The 24,175-nt window shown below is 42.7% G+C and overlaps 1 protein-coding gene across 5 annotated transcripts; it reads left to right on the forward strand.

Annotated features, from left to right (window-relative positions):
- The first annotated feature begins 206 nt into the window (after positions 1 to 206).
- On the forward strand, positions 207 to 21,301 carry sema6dl (sema domain, transmembrane domain (TM), and cytoplasmic domain, (semaphorin) 6D, like). 5 transcript variants are annotated; one of them, XM_055044867.1, is made up of 20 exons: positions 207 to 392; positions 6,482 to 6,650; positions 7,077 to 7,188; positions 9,192 to 9,252; positions 9,464 to 9,526; positions 9,623 to 9,724; positions 9,870 to 9,960; positions 10,195 to 10,314; positions 11,456 to 11,544; positions 12,326 to 12,543; positions 12,622 to 12,753; positions 13,352 to 13,507; positions 14,554 to 14,727; positions 15,032 to 15,172; positions 15,380 to 15,457; positions 15,581 to 15,639; positions 16,205 to 16,261; positions 16,768 to 16,950; positions 18,396 to 18,637; positions 18,746 to 21,301. In XM_055044867.1, exons 2-20 carry the CDS (start codon positions 6,530 to 6,532, stop codon positions 19,874 to 19,876), a joined length of 3,330 nt encoding a protein of 1,109 aa, XP_054900842.1. In that variant the 5' UTR covers positions 207 to 392; positions 6,482 to 6,529; the 3' UTR covers positions 19,877 to 21,301. The 5 variants fall into 5 exon arrangements, with proteins under 5 accessions (XP_054900842.1, XP_054900841.1, XP_054900843.1 ...); XM_055044866.1 differs by lacking the exon at positions 207 to 392 and adding an exon at positions 437 to 1,423; XM_055044868.1 differs by lacking the exons at positions 207 to 392; positions 16,205 to 16,261 and adding an exon at positions 437 to 1,423.
- Positions 21,302 to 24,175: the final 2,874 nt, after the last annotated feature.

Consider the following 24,175-nt stretch of genomic DNA (forward strand, 5'->3'; position numbering starts at 1 on the left):
GGGTCAATTTTTCCTTTCTCTCCAGGCTTCAGGAAAGAAAGGGAAGGAAGCCAGAGTAAAGCAGAGAGAGAGAGAGAGAGAGAGAGAGAGAGAGAGAGAGAGAGAAGCCCAAACCAACCGAGGCGAGATGGATGACTGTTGGGGGGGAGGGACTGGAGCAAGAGCGCTGCTTATTGGTAGGCTGCGGTCCTCGCAGTGGATGGATTGACTTTGCTCGGGTCGAATTACACCATTTGCCGTGCATTAGTTTGTTTTTCTCCCAGCCAGGAGAAGTTGATTCACTACGACGCGCACAAGAGATTTTCGGGTTTTTTTTGGATTACCAAAAGCGGCGCGTAAAAAGGATATTTAGATATATATATAATATATATATATTAGCCGTTTCAGATGAGGTGAGTCCCTTGCAGATGATACGTGGATGTACTTTTTTGTTGCGCCACACACTGTACGGTGAAAGTCGAAGAGGGAGGAAAACTAGAGAAAACAAATGTAGCCTATTTCCTCTGACAGGGGCGCTGTAAGTTTTATTTTCTAATTAATAAATTTAAAAAAAACTGAGAAGAATAGTGGGGAATAGTGGGACCCTGGACTGTTTTATTATTATTATTATTATTATTATTATTTTATTTTAGGCCAGAGTCTGCTCGTTATTTATTTCTAGGTGACAAAATGAATCTGCTCAGATCGGGCGCTTGTTCCCGCTGCGTGTTGGAGAAACATGGGGCCACCCCGACATTTGCTCGCAACTTTTCATAACATAACTAAATGAGTGAAACCGGTTGAACGTAAACGTGCAACTTGGATTGCTTTATGTAAACAGACGAGGTGATGAGTTTGCGATAGACGTCGGCGGACTGGGAGCTCGTCCTGTGCACGGCTCTCGCCAAATCAATTCGTGCAAATAAAGTCAGAAAGCTGGAGAGTCAGGAGAACAGCGTTCCTGTTTATGCCCTTCTTCATTGGTTTCCAAAGTTAATAGTAGCGAGAGGGGCTGGTGTATTGGTGTGCGAGAGAGAGAGAGCTAGAGAGAGAGAGAGAGAGAGAGAGAGAGAGAGAGAGAGAGCTAGAGAGAGAGAGAGAGAGGGAGGGGATGGTGGTATAGTGGGGGCTGTGTGGTCGTGGCAGAGCTTTGAAGATCACTCATCAGAGCGCAAGGGGGGCCCGGGGAACGGAGACCGAGTCAGAATGCTCCTGCCAGCGGAGAGCGGAGCTGAAAAATCACAGAGCGCATCTGGATGAAGGAGGGACAAAAAAAAAAAAAAAAAAAAAGAGAGAGGGAGAGAAAAGAAAAAAAGTGGGGTTCCGGATGGAGCTTAAAACAACAGGAATATCACAGGCTGGGCTTTTCCTCGCATATGGATTATCAAAGGATTATAACGTTCAGTCGGAATATCTCATTCATGCGTGAATTTGGCTGCTCAAGGTAGGTGACATGTGGGATTTTCTTCAGGATAAAGTGTCTAATTTCCTGCGTTTTGAGACCAGAGCTGTGTGCGATCACCAAGGCGCACCTTAAATCTCTAACTGGACGGTTTACTGCTCTTTTTTTTATCCAAAAAGCTAATAATCAATGGCTGGAACGTCCATGCAATCAAAGTATTTCTCGTTGATGATTGACTGTGGAAAGAGGGTTACAGCCCGTTGAGGCTGTGCGTAAAATTCATGCATTCCAACGTTTATTTTTATACAAACATCCATATTTGCTGTTACTAGAACAAACCAAGCTGCTGATGAAATGTTGAGTAAAATTATGAAAGTGTTTTCTCTTATTTTCGTGTCTTAAAATCAACTTCTGGTGGCGGTGCACATGACTGGAGGGGTTGGTAAAGAGTGGGCTGTTAAACAATAAGAGGAGATGGGCGGACAGTTACCAGGAAGGTGGTTCCTTTTCTGATGCCTCTGCTATTTTTAAAGCATCCTAGTTTTTTTTTTTTTTTTTTTTCAAAGCCATCTTGACGTTGAATAGTAAACAGCAGAAGCGCTGCTAACCTTTTTGCAGGCAGAGGGGGCATGGAAGCCCCGCTCTGGGCATGAATAAAGCCAGTTAAAGAAAAAGAGAAAAGAAAAAAAAAACGCAGCCCCATCACCGTTGTCACTCCACCGCTGTCCCCCGAGTCTTTGTTGTTCTTTTGTATGAGTCCTACATGTGGACTAAAAGGGCCATGAAAGGATTTACCACGGACTGAACCCGAATGCCTTCATGCTCCGGTCTGCACAATGCATGCATTAGAGCAGGGGCTGGAGCATGGACTCTGTAGTCAGGACAGGGGTGAAACATCCCCATGCAAAGTTGGACAATTTGAAGTGGAAGAAGAAATGTGCGGATTGGGATTTCAGAAACACTGCTGTGTTAGAGAAAGCAACAGGAGGTGCTCATGTTGTTGTTGTTTCTTCATATCATTTGATTTCATCTTTAACACACAGACACAGCTTCTCCCAAACTAACTTGATGCTTCTTTTGTTTTCTCAATGAATGTTTAAGCATGATGATAGTTGACTCACGGTCTAAATGCTGGTTCCATATTTGCCAGATAATCTCGCACTCTCCTTTAGAAATACATCTAAATCCCCAAAAGTCTAAAGGATCTGAACTCCTGCCACAGAGATCACAGAGCTTAGCTCATGCTGTAATTACAAACTGCATGTAGTGGAGGAACACCACACCATGGGCCAGATGAAACAAGCCCTGATTTTTTTTATTTTTTTCCACCTTTTTCGGACAGCACAGCTGGTCTGTGTCCCGCTTTCGCCTGGCTGGACACAGGGTCAGAGCTCAGTGACCAGAGCGACCACCATTAACCTCCTCTACAGCCGGCCGTAACCCCGGAACAGCCGCCATTAAACCATACAGTGACCACTTTTATCTCTTTATGGTTTCCCTAAAATGCTGATCGCTGATTGCTTGGGCTAAATAGAGAGAGTGGTAAAAGCTTGACCATGTGTGCACCATTTGGCTCCGGTTTGTTTGCTTAGTGATCAGAAACATCCAGTGATCGTGGATCCACAGGCCAGAGGGGGGTGCGGTTCTATTGTGTTCTACTGGCCAAAGCCCCCTTTTGTTTCTTCGTCACACCTGCAACGTACGGCTTTTGTGCAGAACCACCGCTGAGAGCAGCCTTTCTCCTGTTTCACTCCCCTGTTCGTCGAGCTTCAGAGGAAAAGTTTGGAAGCGTGCATTCAAGGAAGCAAACAACTTCCCTTTGTGCCGAATCTCTGAAGCAACAAGTCCGACCAAGCCCGTCAGACGTAATCCTGGCATAAATAGCTGGCAGTTAGGAGTGCTATGCTTATTACTGAAATGGGAAGGGAATAGATTTAGTTTCTGAGCGTGTTTTGTAGCTGCTCTAATCATCTGGCCGACTCAGCCTTCCAGTGGAGCTGCATCTGGATTAATTTCACCGAGCCAAGTAGGAGAGCACCAAAAACCATGTTACAGGATGTGCACAGCTTTAGGCCTGAAAGTCACGCATGCTGGCATGCACAGGGCGGAGGAATGCCTGACGCCCCACTCCTTAGTTATCTGGTTTTCTGCGTTAGGTTCACAGCTCACGTAGTGTGAGATGACAAGCGGAGGAGCAGCAGCCGTTGTTCTGCTGGGATTACATCCACGCCACAAGTTCGCACACAATTTACGAAATCTCATGCATTGCTGTTTGCCACACTTTCTTGTGATCCCCAATCCCTCCTTGCAAGAAAAAAAAACCCCCGACGACTTCCATCCAGTGTCACAATGGAGGTGAGGTTGCATGTGCCAGTGAAAACACAGCTAAGAGGAGGATAAGTGTTAATCTGTCGCATTAAGCTGGGAACATTAAAGCTGGAGCTGCAACCAGCATAACTGGGCTAGAGACCCAAGTCACCCACTGTCAGTAGAAACAGAAATTCAGCAGATCCCTTCCCCCTATCTTTTCCCCCCTCCCCATGTATAACACCGTGGACCGGAGCCAGCGGCGTCGGCAGTGAAAGTGCGTGGTTGTAGGACACTGAAAAGCCTGTAATAACAGAGGCAGAGCGAGGCAGCGCTGAATGGCACTGAGTTGCGTGACAAGTCGAGCGTCTCCAGACTTGTTGAGGCGCTGTGCGCGCACGCACACGCACAGCTACGTGCACACGGCCCCGTGCACACACTGGAGGGCAGGAACCAGAGAGCGCGAAGGCAACTGAAAACAAACTGGGCCTCATAGGAGAATAAGACGAAATTTTAGATCACTGACCTTACACTAAAGTTTCTGTAGAAAGTTCCTTCAGAGCTCGGTGGCGATAGCCGTGCAAGGAAGATTATATCCGAGTGTCACCCCGGAGTGTTTTCCTCCTGGGTTGTTTAGTAAAAGAAACAAAACAAAAAAAAAAAAAAAAAAAAAAAAAACTGGAATGTTTTTGACGAGGCAATGGAGAGAAGCGCTGCAAAATTTTTGACAAGTGAAAAAATGATCTACCTGCGAACACCGCCGAGTTTGGGATATGTGTACCTGCAGCTTTCATGAAAGCACCATAAAGTAGAACTGCACAGCTCAGTTTATTTACTTTTCATAGCTCTCCCGCTTTCCCCCCACTGTTGAGCATTTGGTATCTATTCCTGTCCCAAGCTTCTCTTCGAAACTCAGCAGTTTATTGCACGAGATTTTAAAATAGCACAATTCTCAGTGCAAGAGTGCATCCAAGGAAGGTAGTTGAAAAAAAAAGATGTGATGCTTTTAAGGGACACCAGCAGGCATTTATTATTATTATTTTTTTTTTTTACAGAGTAGCAACATCACTTCTCCTTCTGATTAGGATCCTAACAGGTGCTCGGTATAGATGTCTGTGAAAATAACCCTCTGGTCCCAGAAATCTTTCAATTTCTGCTGACACATCAAACCCCTAATTTAACTATTATGTGGACTGATGAAGCTTAAGCATCATCTCGTACAGGCATTACATTACTCAGAGTTAATGACACTGCTCTTTCAAAGGCCTCAGTATCCCACAGAGCGCTGAATAGCCATGATTACACACTGCTCATGACTAAAACACATGGGCTTTACTCTAATTCCAGCTAACAACCCTTCCCTTTGATCAGCCAGCACTAACTGTTTCGATCAACACAGGATCAGGGTGAAAAAGCAGCATGTTTTATATAAATGTGTTAGCATAAAGGCCGTCTTTATGCACTCTTCGTGCTCACATGACGCTCCTCCTTTGATTCCACAGTCTAATTTGGTACCTGACACCCGTGTGGTGAAGGTTTTTCTGTACCTGAAGAATCACTCCGGCGGCGGCATCAAATATGTGGTTCTTTTGATAAGTTGAACCAATCATATTTCAGTTTACAACGTCTTCACATTGCTACGTTAATTAGGGTGAGGGCTATAGATTTGTCTTTTCTGGCCGCTGATCAGCCATGTTTCCTGTGTGGATCAATCAAAGCGCTAATGGCTTGGCAGGGCCGGGCACACAGACAGCAGTGGAGCAGGTGTGCTTTGGGGCTAATTGAAAAATGAGTCGATACTTTCTCTCTGTGTGCGCGTTCCTATTTGTGCGTCCAACACAGCCCTTGCATTCTAGCATTTGAAAGTGTGATTATGCATGCGCAGCCTCATGTATGTGTCTGGGTACCTCAGTGTGCTCCACGCTAATCCATCCCCCTGCCTGTGTGACGTCTCTCAGTAAATTGTTTATATCCGTTCAGGCTTTACCTCCATGAATAATTTGTTTGCCTTATAAATATTTGAATGTACACCAGTCATTAATATGCACAGACAGAGTCTGTCCCTAAAGTACTCCTTCACACACCGGCTTACACATTAAACCCCCCGCCACGCCCACGATAAATTATTGCCGTTGCAGCCGTGGGCATATCACATCTCCAATCAGACACTGTGCAAACCATTATCTCCTAAAATTACAACCGTGTCAAAACAAGTGTACACATGTCGCAGTGCAGTCGCAAGTGAGAGAATCACTGTGCTGCTATAAAAATAGAGCAGACCACCGCCACAGAAAGCACAGAGTGACACCTGCCAGCAGAGCACTGATAAAACTCTGCTGAGGTCAGAGCAGAGGCTGCGCTACCAGTGGTGATAAAGCGCCAATGCGCTGATTAGTGCTGGGCCCGGCCAGGTAAAACGAATCAGAGCACAGATGTACGGCGACAGCAGGCGTCCCTCGCAGGGTGAGCTTCCGCTGCCTCCAACACACACCGAGAAGCCCCCCCCACCGCTCCATTTGGCTGACCTTCCTTTTAGAGAGCAGATGCAGCAAGAGGCTGGGGGAGGAAAGTGGCCAAGCCTCGCCATCGACAACCCAGTCATCAATAAATCAGAGGCAACCTTAAGTGTGCATCATTACGTCACAGCTGAACTTTTCTTTTTAATACGTTCGCCTGCTTTTCTCGGAGAGATGCGTGTGTAGGACTAGAGTTGACGTCACTGATGAGCCGTAGCACGAAATCCACCAACATCCAACGAAACAACAAGCCTGCGTTTTTTCTCCATGTCTCCAGGTAACATCTCCAGCAGTGTGCAACAGGAAGCGTCGTCTGTGAGCAGCCATGGGCCAGGGAGCTGCGCTTCTGCTCAGCAGGCTTCTGCTGTTGCTGGCAGCCTCACGCACTCTCCTCGCAGTCAGCTTCCCGGAGGACATCGTGCCCCTCGACGTCGTTGACGCGCACTGTGAGTGGACACGCGCAAAACGCTCATATCACATGTAACACCTCCCCACCTCTGCAGTCTCCAGATTTTTTTATTCATTTAATTTACTACACCGAATTAACACAAAATGCAGAGTCCCATCCTTTTTGCCTTGTCAGCAGTTCACACTCCATGGTGCCACATTCATAAAATCACTCTGCTGTATGTCCAGTTGTAGCGTTAGGAAGATTTCATTTCCATTTCCGAACAACGAAGCAAAAGCGCTGACATCAGCAGCCTCCGCCCAACACAGGAAACTAATGACATACAGGTTCGATTGTTGAGAACGTACACAATAGTGCAACTGTGATTTGCAGTGACTTAAATACAAGCCTTAATATAAACTTAATTTTAATCAAAGCAGTCACGTTAACGCAGTGAGATTTATTCCGACTGATTTCTCTGCAGTTACTCGGCGGTACCCTGTGTTCAGAGGCAGGCCCTCTGTCAACGACTCCCAGCATCGCCTCGACTTTCAGCTGATGACCAAAATACAGGACACGCTATTCATCGCTGGCAGGTATTTTTAACGCGCACACACATTTGCCATCTCGATCTGTCGTCTTTCCCTTTCTCACATCCCCCCACATCAATATACTCAGTCACTGCTTGGCACGTAAACACAAGCATGCGGGTGAAAAAGCTCTTAGTGTTATTGGATCTGTGGCTTCCAGCCCTGCATCTGATGTATATGGCTGGTATTGATTCAGCAAAGGCGTCCATCACGCCCGCCTGACGTGCTTTCAGGGGGGTTTCTTGGCATCCTTACATGTCTTTTTTTGTATTTATGGCCAGAGCTAGCACTAATGTTGTTGCTCAAAATTGCTTTGACACCAACAATATGAAAAGTCTCTCTAAAGTCCCTGCAGCCACCACCACATGGTGCTTTGTTGTCAGGTGTGATCCTATTCCTGCCAGTTTGTGCCTTCAGTAAAAAAATTAATCAGAAATATGTTGTCCAAGGGCTGATCAATCGTCCAATGAATGAAAATAAATCCAGATCAACCAAAGCGAGCCCTAATTGTTGCCTGTCTCTATTTCCTCGGAGCCATTTCAGTGTTCTGCAGACAACATGCTGGAATGCATTTTTTCATCTCCTTATGCAAAGGAAACCATTCACCATATTGATCTGCTTGCTGTGTTGGGATGGTTTTTACTAGCATTTTCAAATTATAATTCATTGATTATCTACTTGTATCTACCCTCTGTTGCTTGTTTTTACGGACCACCTTAAACAAGCCATCGGCATTTGAGTTAACTTATCGAACCCTTGGTAATACTCATACAGAGAGAGCATTCAGGATATTCAATAGAGGTAATCCTGAACATGAAGTTTCCCTGTATGCTGACGATGTCTAGCTTGTTATTGAAAATCCCCCTTTTTCTTTGACCTTTGTGTTTTTAACATTGAGTTATGGCGATGTACATCCAGCTCAGCAGGTGTAGATAAAATATGTTGTGGACATATGCTGCCCACATTGCAGTCCTAAGACCTTCTGCCTGCCAAGAGAGACATTATGGTCTCTGTTGGCACGCCATCATCAACAGAACACAGTTCACGTAAATGAATATATCTACCATCTTATTTTGTGCTTTTTTTCCCCACCTGGTATCAATTTGGAGCTTTTCTGGTACTGAGTTCTGAATCTGTAATTTATTTTTAAAATGAAAATAAGGTCAGATGAGAAAAATATTTCATACTGGATATTGATTTTTCTTATTATGGCAAAATATTTACTCAGAGTGTGACTTAATTGAATATTGTCTACCAGTTGGACATAACTAAACTGCTTTGGTTTGATGTGGGGATCGTAATTTGTCATAAATTTACCATATCAGAGTGCCATCACTCTTAGCTGGCGGTGCACCGATCGCAGTTTTCTGCCTGAAGAGTCCGATTGGGCCAATACCAACTTTCTTTTGGTCTGAAATGTGAAATTTTCCTCATCCATGTACTTGAAATTAAGCAAAATTGGTGTCAAATATTTGTACTGCGATTGTGCAGCTATTTTTCTAAATGCCTTTAGAATAATAGCTGGAATAAATTTTTTCATCACCCGATGCTAAAGAGATAATTCTGCATTGTGGTCAGAATTTGCATTCTGACCACAATGCAAATTAGAACTGCAGTCAATGAGATCAGAGTTTAATAATGTGTTTAGTTCACATGTAATTTTTATTTGTATTAAAATTTTAATGAGATTAAAGTATGTTGAAGGAGACCTATTTCAGTATTTTTCTCTTTTTAAAAAAAAAAACAAAAAGCAAACATTCTGATACCCTCTGGTTTTAGTTTGAGGTTACAAAATGATTTTTTTTTTTTTACAGGTGTGAAATTTAATTGAGAATAGAGAAAATGGTAGTGCAAACTGGGTTACAAATTGGTGAAGTTGTGAATTGACCCAGAGCCTTAAAAAATTGCAAAAAAAAAGAAGATTAAAATAACCACGGCATTGGAACCTCTCAGCGTTTTCCTTGTTGTTCTGACTGAAGCGTGCGCGTGACGTTGTTGTGTGTTTGCAGGGATCAGGTGTACCTCGTCAGTCTGAGAGAATCCTACAGGAATGAGATCATTTCTTACCGGGTAAGATTCTTGCCACAAGCTGCTTTCTCAATCCACAAACTCTGAAAGGGCTCCTAAGAAAATACTGAACCATTCATCACAAACCGGACAGGTTGTAAAATGAGAGTGGAAAAACGGAGACGGGGGGATGAGGGAGGGGCTGGTTCTGAGTGCAAGTCTGTGTATTTTGTTTGACATGCACATGTCTAATACGCTGTGTGTGTCTTTACAGAAGTTAACATGGCGATCGGGCCAAGGTGACAGAGAGATGTGTGCTGTGAAGGGAAAACATAGAGTAAGTATGGAGAAAAAAAAGGGACAAAGTGTCCACTGTGATGAAAGAAGCGGGTGGATTTTCATTATGTGTGTGTGTGTGTGTGTTTGTTTCCAGGATGAGTGCCACAACTTTATTAAAGTGCTGGTTCCCAGAAATGATGACCTGGTGTTTATCTGTGGTACCAATGGCTTCAACCCCATGTGCAGATACTACAGGGTCAGTGGACCGGGACAGTTTCAGCTTTTCATTTCAAACACGTTTATAGCTGCACAAATTTGACTAATTTATGCAGCTGCTTAGATGTGCCCATGTTTCCGCTGGGTCTCCTCTGATGTGTGAGTGATCTCTGTGTTTCCTTTAGCTGGATAACCTCGAGTTTGACGGGGAGGAGATCAATGGTTTGGCGCGGTGCCCGTTCGACTCCAAGCAGACCAACGTGGCGCTCTTCGCTGGTACGGGTTGAACACAGACCCTCCCGCGCCCACATGTAGTCTTGCAGGAGAACAACTAATGGGTTTCTACTTATGTTCTCATTATCACCTCTGTGTCTTTGCCACGGCAAAATTACCTGCAGCGATAACGGCTCAGCCAATTAAGTGTGATAAAAGAAAAAAGCGGCAAGAAGCAGTGGTATCTGTTCTTTCTCCTTTTTGTGAGCGTTTATGTATTTGTTTTTGGCTTCTCAGAGGGAAAGCTGTATTCTGCAACAGTTGCTGACTTCCAGGCCAGTGACTCTGTCATCTACCGTAGTATGGGTGACGGATCAGCACTCAGAACCATCAAATATGACTCCAAATGGCTGAAAGGTGAGAAAATGGCCCTTTCTGTGCTTTTCAATTGTGCAGAACAGTGCAGGTGCACGTCAGTCAATTAGAATATCGTAAAAAAGTGAAACTTAACACGTGTATTCCTTCACACAGTGGGTGAACATTTCAAGCCTTCATTTCTATTCACTTTAATAATTGCATCTTGTGGCTGATAAAAATGAAAAGTGTAGTTTCTCAGAAAATTAGCATATTACATTAAGCCAGAAAAAAAACCTTAAATGGCAGATGATGAGCTTTTGACTCTGCTGAGGTATTAAGAAGAGTCACTTTGGTGGCATCAGTAAAAATCTACTTTGATCTTAAAATAGGTCTTTGGACGACAAGATTCCAGCTATCCATTTTGGATACTTTAATGTACTGATTTGAACTTGAAATGTAAATGAGACCATTTTTAGCTGAGGTTTCTTGCATGCCAAGCTTTTTTCATTAAACTACTTCCACACATGCTTGTTTTATGAAGTCCTCTACAAGTCCATTTCACAATTTACGACACAGTTACCAGAAATCTCATTGTGTAGCCAATGCATGAGGAGGTTTATTAACCGCCATGAGGACATACAGATTCATCTCCTGGTTGATCTTGTTTGGTTGGGCTCCATAAAGTGCCGTTTCTGTGATCAATCAAAAAGATGTAAAAACTCCTAGCGTAAAAGCTGAACTGAACTGTATGAATAAAAATCTAACTATAAACTAAATCCCTTTAAGGGAAGGTGATTCATGTCATTGGCTGATTTTCAACCAAGTCTTGAGAATATTGTTGCAGAGGAGGAAACATTTCCAGCAAAAACTATAGTAGTGTATCATTTAGTAATAAAAAAGCCATCTGTCACTCTGAATTCTTCTCTGGAAATACATGCCAAAAAAATAAATGCCCATGGTGCCTTAGCATGTACGTACGTGACTGTCAGAGCTGTTTTTGGAGTGATGGAGAGCTTTCCTGCCTTGCCAAGCTTCACGGGAATATGGCCTGTTCTCTCCCAGGCAATCTAGGTCACCCCTGTCATATACGGCCTTGTACAAATCTCTGAAATATTCAACATGCACAGCAGTGGTGACGGTGCAGAAATACACTTTAACTCTGCCTGTGTCCCCCCCTCCCCCCGCTCTCTCTTCACCTCAGAACCTCATTTCCTGCATGCAGCCGAGTTTGGGAATTACGTGTACTTTTTCTACCGGGAGATTGCCGTGGAGCACAGCAATCTGGGAAAGGTAAGACTGTCCAACCTCTGATCTAAACACCGTAGATGTTCCTCCAAAACACAGTGTGCAGGGCTTCCCTGCTTTAATGGATGGGTTAGAATCGCTGCGATAAATGAGCCTCAGTGGTGATGGAAAGACGGCTATAAACCACATCCCAGTTCAAAGTGAAATTTCAACATCCAGCGTTCACTGGGAATGACTTTCGAATGTAAGACCATTACACAGTAAAAGGATTTTCCCCCTACAGGCTTTTTATTTTGTGTCTCCCTCACACTCCCAACACACACAGTCATGTGAGGGGAATTAGGACGGTCCACGTCGGAGACCAGCTTTGCATTTGACCATACCTCACCCTGGGTGGAGCTGGGCCAGCCACAGGAAGCTGGCGTCTTCCATCAGCCACTAGCTACTAAATATTTTACTTCTACTAATGCTGGGGTGACACCTGGCTTCTGATGGAGGTTTGCACTTGTGAATTATTAAAAGCGTCTAAGCTGACTGCTTCATGTACCTCATTTATGCTCTCTGCCCCTGTAATATGTGCAATCAGACATACTTTTGCACAATGCTGCTTAAGTAAATTTTTTTGTGTTTGTTTCATTCGGGTGAACAGTCTCCTCACACTGAGTTAAATATGAGTTGTGTGTGTTAAGTGATTTGTGCTGAGTTGCTACAGGATGGAGTTATTTATTATTCAAGAACCTGAAGTGTTTTTAGTGACACTCACGAAGATGCCTTCCTCTTCCGCTCGCCTCAGTCCTCTCTCCAACCATCTTTTTTTCCCCCGCAGGTTGTTTATTCCCGAGTGGCCCGGATCTGTAAAAATGACGTCGGGGGGTCGCAGCGAGTGCTGGAGAAGCACTGGACCTCTTTCGTGAAGGCGAGGCTGAACTGTTCCGTGCCGGGGGAGTCCTTCTTCTACTTCGACGTGCTTCAGTCCATCACCGACATCATCGATGTCAACGGCGTTCCCTCCGTGGTGGGCGTGTTCACCACACAGATGAACAGGTGAGGCACAGAGGGAGGATCTTGGCCTGTATGCTTCTTCAAATATCCCCATTGACTGGTGCCATATCCCTTTCACAGTATTCCGGGGTCAGCAGTGTGTGCCTTCTCCATGACTGATATAGAGAAAGTTTTCATGGGCCGGTTCAAGGAGCAGAAGACCCCTGACTCTGTGTGGACGCCGTTTCCAGAGGAGAAGCTGCCGAAACCTCGGTTAGAATTTTAACTCAAGGCAATACTGTTCAGCACACGATCCCAACAGGGAAAGGGCATGCGCAGAAAAGTGGTTAAAGCATATTATGAGTTAGTGAAGTTTTTTTTGAGCAGCAGCTGTTAACCACCTCAATTTTCTCTTTCTTAGTCCTTCTTTGTCATGGTTAAACCCAGTGAAATCAAACCTTTTTCACAAGCAAGCCACCAGGTTATTAGCTTTGACCCAGCACACACACTTGCCATCTGCTGGTGATTAAATTATTAATTTGGGATAATTAAATGCATTGAATATTTAGCTAGTTTAGTGTTGGCACTTATATCGGCAGCCTTGCCTTGCGTCCAAAACACAAAGTCTGCGTTGCACCTCATTACCCCTGTAAATCATTGATGAGGAATAATCATGCATATGTATATTTTATGCTTCCAGCTGAGGCCTTTTCCATACCCCAAAAGACACCTGCTACTCCCCCCCTCCCTAAACTGTCCCGGCGTCTTTCATTCATCTCATTGTATGTTATAATTGCTCCTTTGTGTTTGACTGTATAGGCCCGATCTTTGACCTTTTGCCCTCTGTGCATTTGCACTCTCCGTTTCTTAGGCCTGGGAGTTGTGCAGGTCATGGTCAGGCTGCATCCTTTAAGAGCTCTGTGGAGTTTCCAGACGACACCCTGCAGTTCATCAAGTCCCACCCCCTTATGGACACAGCTGTGCCTTCGATTGGGGACGAGCCTTGGTTCACCAAGACACGTGTCCGGTAAGCAGACATGGAAAAACATCTGTGGATGGAAACACAAGTCCTACACTCTGACACACAAATTTATGGATGTATGTGTCAGTATGATATATGGTACTGTTCCAAGTTTTTTTATGTAATTACTGACATGTTTATATGTCACATTTGTGGATACAGGCTTCCTTTAACCTGTTTGAAACCTAAAATGTTTCTCTAGTTTTTTTTTTGTCCTTTTTTTATGTCATGTTATGACTATTTATGATTTTCAGAGGGACCAAAAGGTTTTTAAATCAAAAAGAAAAACAACGATTGTCTATATACATAAGAGTCTCACATTAGGATAAACTATGTGTAATTCAGATGGCTATGGGAAAAGAACATGCCTTTTCAGTAAGGAAGGTTTGTGTTGATCTTCATTACTCAAGTGATAGCTATATACTCACCAAAATATCAATAGTGAAAAACAATATTTTCAAAATATAAAACAATCTCAACTTGAAGTTCACAAAACTTGGAATCACACATGAGGCATGCACAAAAAAAACAAGCTCTTATCTTTATGGGGTGAATATCACAACTTTTTGGTGCAAACATGTTTTCCAGTTTACATTTTTTACTTACAAATACTGGGAGTTAATAAAATGTCCGTTCTATTTAAAAGCTAAACAAAATATTCACTTAGATAAAAGATGACACGCGTGCATTTAATTGGGCTGCACCCCCCTTTGGGTGCTATAAATTATGGGTCCATATAGAGGCAGGGATGTGTGTTGTGACACTTCTGTTTGCCTTAAATGTTTCCCACTGTAGATCTTTGGTTCAGTCCCAAATAGATAGCCGTTTTGCAATACCAGGGAAAGCTGCACCCAGATGACGTTTAAATATCAGTAAGAGTGTGCAGGACTAGACACACAGTGAGTTGTGAAGAAATGTGTTTCTTGAGAGCTATTGCTTTGCCTTGTATTTTGACTTTTTGGCATTTGGTTTTGATTAAACTTACGATGTTCAAGATAAACTTTATTTAGCAATATAATAATTTCATTGATGTTTCTCTGCTATTTATGAAGGTACCGACTAACAGCGCTGGCTGTAGACGGCCAAGCAGGACCCCACAAGAACTACACGGTGGTCTTCATTGGCGCCGAGTCGGGGGTCGTTCTTAAGGTCTTAGCGAAGACTTCCCTTCTGTCCCTGAATGAGAGTCTGTTGCTGGAGGAGATTGATGTCTTCAACAGGGCCAAGTAGGTCTACATTAACCTTCTTCCCTACCTGTATTTGCTTTTCTTCTCCGTTTCTCTTCCCCTTTGTGTCTTTCGGTTGGTGAGTCAGCAGCTCTTAAAATAAAAGCGCCCGGCACACATGGCAGCGTCTGCCTGCCCGCATTCTCCACAATTGCAGTGCAAGTGATTATTTATCTGATGAAGCGTCACATGTAAAAAATGTAATCGCTGTTAGGCTTGGACAAAAAGTTACACCTCAAGTGTCTCCATCGACTGTCACTTAGAGGATTGAGTTTGGTGACAGGTTTCTATCGTCTCCTTCCAGGTGCCCGTCTAACCGTGAGGATGACAAGCGCGTCCTGTCGCTTCATGTGGACAATAACACACACAGCCTTTATGTTGCCTTTTCAAGCTGTGTCATCCGTATTCCCCTGAGTCGCTGTGAAAGGCATTCCTCCTGCCAAAAGTAAGTGAGACCGTACTCATTGCACGGGGTGGTACTGTCGCTCTTGGGTGTTTGACCTTATTTGAGGTGTTTTTCATGTAAACATCATAAAGGGCATCATAGTGGTTTGACCTTAGGCTGCTGTATGGTTAATGTTCAGTCAGTCATAAATGATAACGATGTTCTTTCCATAATCATTAAGCTTGTTTTCCACTGTTTTCCTGCCAGGTCATGCATTGCATCAAGAGATCCTTACTGTGGCTGGAAGCCTCATGGATCCTGTGAGAGGATACAGCCTGGTGTTGTGTGAGTTCAAGCGCCGGTTGCCAAAAAAAAGAGAACAAAATACCAACTATGAGAAAACAAGACTGCGTGAGCCGTTTGCAACTTTTTAAGTAACAGCCAAGTTTTTTCCCTCCGTATTTTCAGGAAAGGATACGAACAGGATGTTGAATATGGAAATACCACTCACCTTGGAGACTGTCAAGGTATGACTCTCATCCCCATGCCGTGCCATTGATCCTGCAACGCGGACAAACACATTCAGTTGTGCTCACACCTACACAGACTGTACCAAAATGAAACACAAACCCATCTCTGCATACACCCATAAGCCTGCACACTCACAACCAGTAACCACTCCAGTAACTTTACCCCTTACATGTATTCGCAGTATTAACACACACATCTACATACAGTACATGGCCACCTGTAACTATGGCTGCCTGTAATGCCCACACATGGACATGTACAATTAAAAGGTCATGCTTTAGCTCATGCAAATGATGGACGTCTTATTACATTTTATGAGTGGACAATTGTAATCCTGAGGAATCTCACTTAAATGCAATTTTCTCTTCATGTGTATTGGCTAAACATGACCAAGGCTGAACCTCAGTATTGATCAGAACCAGAGGGCTTCCAGTCAGAATAAATAAAAATAAAAACACTGCTAGGAAGCTAAATATTGTCAAAGCAGGTTTTAAGTGTTCAGTTTTATTTTTACCTCTGAAATCCCTTATAATGATTTCTTGTCCTTTTAATTGTTTTTAGTGTTTTTGGGCACTACTTCAGCACCAGATTACAAATCATTTGGCGACCCTACCTCTGGTTAGTTTGATCTTTTACTCAACTGGTTTCTTCCCTTGAGTTCAGCATTTCCCACCCTTATTCTTTCCATCCTTGCTACTTTTCATCTCTTGTTCCAAACAACTACTGAATGCTAACGCTTCATTTTTCACCGTCACAAACCACGTAGTCCACATAGGTGCTCTAACCACAGCACAGAACCACTCATAGCATCACTTTCTTTCCTGATTCATCCATCTTCTCTTATGCATGCCAACCGTTCAACTCTTAGCATTCGTAATGTTGTGTACCAACTCCTCTGAACACTTTAATCCAATATTTTTCTTCTTGTGTAGAATATTCAGTGATGCATTGTTTTGGGTCTGTAAATGTGTGTTGTTGTTGTTTTTTTTGCTTGTTTTGCTTTCTTTTTGTTTTTTTCATTATTTTTTTCTCTCTCACAAATGCTCTGCTCATGCCTACTAATTGGGATAACAGTATGCTTTACACTCCTGCACAATTTGTTAACCGTTTGTTTGTCACCACAGACATGGCGTTTTCATCTGCACCAGTCACTGTCCAACCCAGTGGGCCCATACAGCCCCCAGTACTCATACCCAGTCAAAGCCCCAGCTCAGGGCCTCGTCCAGAGCTCTACGGCTCAGGCTTTGTGCTACAGGATGACCCAGCCACATCCCATTCTTTAAACTCTCTCCCAGGGGGGCCAGAGGGTAAGGCTCTTAGGGAGGCCAAAAATGCTGCGTTACAGCTGGTCTAATAGTTACCAGCAAAAAGCAAGAAGCGTCTTTCATATCTATTGGCAACCTTGGTAGAGATAGATCGAAAGCCTTAAAAATGCCTTAGCTTTGAGAAAACAAACTTTAATTTGACTACATTTATTCAGTGTTATCATTTACTTTTTTCTGAATACCCAGTGTCACAATTTACACAGAAATCCTATTAAATAAGTGTTTTTTGTGTATTATGTGTATTTATATAAATATATGCATATATGTTGGGTTTATGAATATATGCCTATTCTTAAATAAATAATAAGAAGTTTAGAAGTATTTAAAGTTTAATCCATGACCTGGGGTATAAATATTACCACACAATCCTTTTTTTCAGTCATTTTTCTGAGTGGAACATACAGGAGAGTGTCTTTAAAGCTTGACAAATTTGTGTTTATCTTACAATTCAGCAAATGACTATAATAGATACACATATGAACTTATCTATATTTGTAGTCAGAGCACTATTTCAATTAGAAAAAGGCTGAAAAACATACAGAATCCAAACTCACCTGTTTGAGTACTGCAAAAAAGAAAAGTCTCAGCAGATGTCTCCATAACGTGTTTCCATGATTTTTGGTGTTGTCGCTATCTTTACCCGGGGTGCCAATAATTGTGGAGAGCACATAATGCACAGAATTTCGACATTATTTGTGTTGCTTTTGTCTGTTCTAGTTTTGTGTCACCACTTTCATTTTCTTTGCTTTTTTTTTGTTCTCTGTCAAGTTATTTACTTCCTATCACCTTCTTTCTTTATTTGTTTCTATCCTTTTTTTTTTTAGAAATCTTTTAGTTATCTTTAGTGACAGTTTATCCTGGCTGGTAGATAATTGACTGGGCCTCCTATGCCACACCACTGCTGTGGCTGTACAGTGGATCACTAACCCCCTTCCGTGTCTGTGGTTACTAACAAACCTTGTGTGGAGCAGAAGCTTCCTGAATGCTCTGAATGCAAACATTGAATCTCTATTCTCCAACCAAGACCCTGCTGCAAAAAAAAAAAAAAAAAGTCAATTTGGCTCCATCTCAGATAAGAGAGTACTCTCTTCCTATTGATGCTTCGAAGCATGACAGTCTCTTGTGGAATGCTGGTCAAGTCAACTCTTTTGAACTAACAGTGCTTCCTGTAGATGAAATGGATGCGGTTACAGAGCAGTGACTGCCAAATTTCACCGTATGTGTCCTTCATCTGTGCTTTACTAGTTTGAAGAATTTGGAAGTAGTTGACTTGCATGTAGGTGCTTTGTATGGGAGAAGTGTAAAAATGAAAAATCCAGGATGACTGTTTCACACACAAACATTTCTTCTGGTATATGGTGTCATTCAATAACCCCAATGGGAATTGTATTTGTTGAGGTGTTAACCATTGTATCACTGTATTGTAGGTGTATGGGATATCCGTACTGGTGACAGTAACCAGATGGTCCACATGAACATCCTCATCACCTGCGTTTTTGCTGCTTTTCTGATGGGGGCTCTCCTGGCTGGGCTGATGGTTTTCTGCTATCGAGACTCCGTCCTTCGTAAACCAAGGCACGTCCACAAGGACATGGAGTCTGCACCATCCTGCTCTGACTCAACTGGGAGTTTTGTCAAACTCAATGGCCTATTTGACAGCCCTGTAAAGGTACAACCAGAAAAAATAATTTATTCTTCAACATGTTTTAACAAGTACCTAAAAATTAAGCAAAGCTGTGTCTTATCTTACTGTGTTTCCTTTACTTCATGATCTTAGGAATACCAAACCAACATTGATTCTCCCAAGCTGTTCACCAATCTGCTGAGCAATGGTAAAGACTTGAATACGCCCAATGGTGACACTAAGACAATGATTCTGCGGGATGGCTGTCAGCCCCCAGAACTGGCTGCTCTACCCACTCCAGAGTCCACTCCTGTACTTCAGCAGAAAGGCCTACAGCCCATCAAGAACCAGTGGGAAAAGGGTCATGGAAAGGTCAGCGGGCCCCGTAAGGAAGCCCACCCATCAGCAAAGAGTCCACAGTTTCTTTCTTCTTCACCTGCACCTTCTAATGCAAGTTCCAACCACCCTCATATTGCTCTGGGACACTCCAACATCCCCAGTGCAGTTGTGCTGCCCAATGCTACACATGACCAGCCTAACCTTGACCATGGGGATGAAACTTTGCCACATTCTTCTGAAAAGCAATTAAAGATTCCAGATTGTAAAGGAAACAGAAAAGATCAGAAGAGGTCTGTGGATGCCAGGAATACCCTGAATGACCTTTTAAAACATCTTAATGACTCTGTGGCCAACCCAAAAGCCATTCTACAAGAAGAATCAGGGCCTCGCCCAAGGCCTCATCTCATGCTGGAGCCAATGGAGGAACTGACTGAAGTACCCCCAGCTGTGCCCAGCCGTGAAGCTTCCTTGTATTCTCCCTCCTCCTCTCTACCAAGGCACAGCCCCACTAAAAGGGTTGATGTTCCCATGCCCTCCACTCCCACTACACCCACAGGAAGCTTAAGCATGGGTGGGACACTTGAAAGGCAAAGAGGGGGTTACCAACTCCACCGGAGTGCCTCTCACAGGCAGTCCTTATCGACCTCACCAAGTGGAGTAACCATGGGGGTGTCTGTGTCTCGCCAGCACAGTATGAACAGAGGGGGATACATGCCCCCAACACCCCCTTCTAGACTTGACTCTCATGGTGCAATGGTGGCACCAGGGATGCACTCACCCCACCCACCTTCTGTTTCTCGACAGAGCAGCTACAGTGGGCATGGCTCGCTTCCCCGAACAGGGCTTAAAAGGACCCCATCATTAAAGCCAGATGTGCCCCCAAAGCCCAATGGGTTTCCTCCACAGACTCCACAGATGCGAGTGGTCAACAAGTACAGTTATTAACATGGACAACCATGGACATTTCTAAACAGACTCTTGGTCTGTAGAGCTTTGTGCTCAAGGGCTTGGGGTGACTGGATGGGATAAGGCCTTGTGTGTGTTTGTGTATCAACTTGAGGTGTTTAAATGCTCTTTAAATGGCATGTGCATTCACTTGCACTGGGAAGGCAAAACACCACATGGCCAAAGAAACCTACTGGGCCTCCCTCCAACCCCAACTGCTTCCCTGCACCCAGTAGCCACATGGAAATGAATAGCAGACAATGGTGAATTTGCTGCTCACCATTGTTGGTGTTCCTGGGGTTTGGTGCCACCTGTTCCAATGTAAGGTATAAGGTTTAGGGCATCCTCAACAGGCCAGTGAGGCACACGTGTGTGGGCAAAAGTAGTAGAATACTTGAAGAATGGTTCTCAATTGTCACTGCCCTTGAGCACTGTTTTCCCACTAATGTGAACTGATCAGAGAAGAGGTAGGCGATGACTGTGGTTGTGATACGCCTGGGGAAATAAAGTTAATATTCATTGTGTGCATTCTGCTTTAGCTACATCTGACTACAAGCAACTAAACTGAGTACCAGGCAAGGTGAAAAAGGATGTGAACGCTTGAACGTGTCTCAGTCGACCAGAGAAGTAGCTTTCTGAAAAGGTAGCGTACATATTTGGTCTTGAGTTTCCACATGTCAGTGAAAGCACCTCAAGATGTGTTGAAGACTCGAGTCACTGTCTTTTATTCCAATATTACAATCTGAATCGAGGATGCATCCATTTTTGTGTCACACACTAATGATCATTTGGTTGGGTTGGGCTGAAGTTGCTTAAGTTGGGTGTATGCTGAAAGCAGGAACTCTGTTACTCACTGGGAAATTTGACTTCTTGACATTTGCTGCTATGGGTTTTAGACAGAGCATTCGTCATTAATGCATTGTTTCCTCAACCAATGCTAGGACGGCTGATGTGGGTGTGGACATTTGCTTGTGTCTGAGTATATGTGTTATACTGTAAACAGAGGTGGAAAAGTACAGATCAACACACTGTTGAGACTAGAACATTGGATAGAATGTTTTTCTCCAGGACTGAAATGTATCCTTATCTTAATTGCCCAAGTCTAGGAGTTCTACTGGTCTTCTATCATTAGTAGTAGTATTAAAATACATAATCTCGCCCAGCTTTGAAATACTTTTAAACATTATTTTCAAGTGTTTCTTGTCTCTCATTAAATGTACCACTGTGAAAGTAGCAAAAGAATTTTATACAATGTTGACATTTCAGCCTACTTCTGTTCTCTAGACTTATGCCCCCTAATAACACAAGGCTACCAGGAGTTTGCCCCTGCAATAAACCGAAGGAGGAAAAACAAATCTGAAGTCAGTACAGTCCAGCGACATAATATTCTTGTCACGTGCTCCACAGCCTGTGTTTCTAGTGCAGTTTTTTTCTGCAAAAGGCCAGTGTACAATCAACTCAACATTCACTAATGTGTCCAAATAAGTCATGCTGGGAATGACAAGGTCCTGTATATACTTAAATAATATAAATAAAGGGTATAAATATTTTTAGGCAACTGAACCTGAATCTGTGCATTGTGTGCCTTATTACACAAAACAAATTAGTACAGTATGTATCGTTGGCAATGTTAATTGGTTCTCTGTATGTGTCACATGTTCTGCAAATGTTTTTCTACAAGCAATTTGAAATTTAGCAGGATGTCTGTCTAAAAAAGTTTTTGATTAATTCCACTTGGGAGTTTAAGTCCCCCAAAAGGACAGTGAAAAATACTTATTGGGTGAAAATTATTTATTCCCTTTTACTGCCAGTGTTGCGAAGATTTGTGATATTCCACGTCAAAGTGGTGCCATGCAGTGAATGTACTTTCAGAACTATAGGATGTTGGGGCGGTCAAGGCATTGCACTGTTGAGTAGAAGGCTCGACGCAGCCCGTCCTGCTCTCAGCCAATGTATTATTAACACAGTATTCAAATGTTCAGATGAAAGCTGTCCCTTGGCATAGCCGGCAGTGGGGCAGATTCTGTAATTCCCAAGACGTGTTGGGAAGGGGACTGTTTCTGTTTGCCAGAAAGGACGATTTGGGGGATCATTTCTTGTAGCAGTGGGTACATGATTTGGGTGACTTTTGCAGTTTTTTTTTTTTGTTTTGTTTTTGTTTTTTTGAGTGTCAGTTGCCTGTTTAGCCCAAAGCCACATTTTGTTTACAAGTGATGATTGTATGTAGAGGCTTTCTGCCCGTCATCTAACCAGTGTTTATGCTCTGTTTTCTATTCGACACATGCACACTGACATCACAGACATGCACTCATCAAACACTGCTCAACTGCCTTGTACATTGCAATATGACCTGGGTCTTTTCGTTGCAATCCAAACTGAAGCCTTTATATTTCAGTCAGACTTTAATGTATGTGCAGATGAAACATTTTATCTCACGTATGTTTGTTTTAAATACTGTGCATAATGGCTATGCACAGCCAGCTGTATATTTTATCTCCAGAGTATTTGGGCCTGTAGATATGTGTAAAGTTGTACTGTGAATGTGTAAATAATAATGTTTTGTTTTTGGGGTTTTTTTGTTTCATGTTTTTATTTTTTTTTAACACGGCACGTATAGTTGAAATAAAATATTACTGCACAGAAATTGTTTCTCTGTGGTGGTTTTCAGCCATCAAAATTAAAAATAAAAATTGCATTTATGAAAAAAAAAATACCAATAATGCATCTGGTCTTCTGATCCTTAGAATCATGAAATCCATCATTTGTATTGGTTTCGTTATTGCATGAAAATGAGGGCCTGATGCTTTGTCTCAGTTGGTTTCTGTGAGCCCATCAGACACACGACTGAGGAACAATTAAGCCTATTTTTAGATGTTGGCTGTTTTGATGTTTGAGGTCAGCACAGAGTTGGCCACACAACACAGTATGTGGGAAATACTCCAAAGTAATATGTTCTTCTCCTCCCCAACATCTGGACAAATGTCTTCTTAGGGCCAGAGATCTAAGCCCAAATGAGTTGTGGAGGAATGTACAAACAGTGGTCATTTTAGATGCATGTACCGATAATGTACATGCATAATTTTACAGACATTTCTCTACTAAGAAGATCTCCGAACAGCTATAAAAAAAAAAGCAAGACGGGTAAATAACTGACGATTATTTTTCTGTACATCCATACCGAGTGAATTGAAAATTAAGAATCTATTAATATATCCAGAGACATTTAGTACAATATATATATATGCATCGATTCAAACAGCTGCATATAATTGATCAGAGACACAGGAGTGAAATACTGAGAAGACATTGAATGAGTCTCATTTCTCACAACCCTCCAACACTCACACAGATTTAGAACTATGTTTACTTTATGTGAAAGAAAGAATTATAATCTGTGTACACCTTAAAATCACACAAATCTTAAAGCCCTACCTTTCTTCAATCCAAGATAGCTGCTATAAATATTAGTCAAAAACTTAACTTGCTCCAGAGGAGACTTTCTCTAACGAGTGGATGCAAATGTTGTGTAAAAGATAAATCACACATGAGTAACATTTGTATTTTCCTTCAGGGTGGAGCAGTAAGCTTCATTCAGAACTGAATAAATCTATTGTTGAAACATAGTCTCCAAAATGTTAAGAGCAGGTTAGTGTGCTCTGTGAAATAATTGTACTTATAAAAAACCTGAAATATTTAAAACACATCACACTTAAGAACATTTTAATTTTAAAAGAGACTACTTTATGTTCTGGTGATTAAGACTTAAGGTAGATTTCCAGTTTGCTTCCCTGCAATTTCCACCAGAAATTAACTACCTTAAACTCTCCCTTAAATTATCTCTTGGACTGTTTATTGGACTTTTACTGCCACCGTCATTTATGTAAACTGACAGATGTCGAGACTTTTGTTCTATCTTCCTCATTATGGTTGTTGGACAGCATAATGAGGATGAAGGAAAAAAAATTTCTTCTCGGGCGAAAATGGAATGACATGATTTTCACCAATTAAATTATAGCTAATATAAATGTGGTTGTAATATAAATATCTACTTATTTTACCTGTGAGCGGCGTTGAGTTTCACGTTGCGCTCCAGAAAACTGCAAACATCGAGACCAATATGAGCAGCGCAATAAGCGGAAAAGCAGCCATGAATGAACGCGTCCGTAAAGCTGCACAACTCAACGCCATTATAATCTGCAAGATTAAGACAAGTGTCACAAATCTGTGCAGCAATCTGAGTTATGGAGCTGCTGTGCTCTGCGCTCTGACAGTAAACCAGGGTCTCTACATGCTGGTCGT

This window comes from Poeciliopsis prolifica, unplaced genomic scaffold, assembly GCF_027474105.1.
Source record: "Poeciliopsis prolifica strain line A6 unplaced genomic scaffold, Auburn_PproV2 SCAFFOLD021, whole genome shotgun sequence".
NCBI lineage: Eukaryota > Metazoa > Chordata > Actinopteri > Cyprinodontiformes > Poeciliidae > Poeciliopsis > Poeciliopsis prolifica.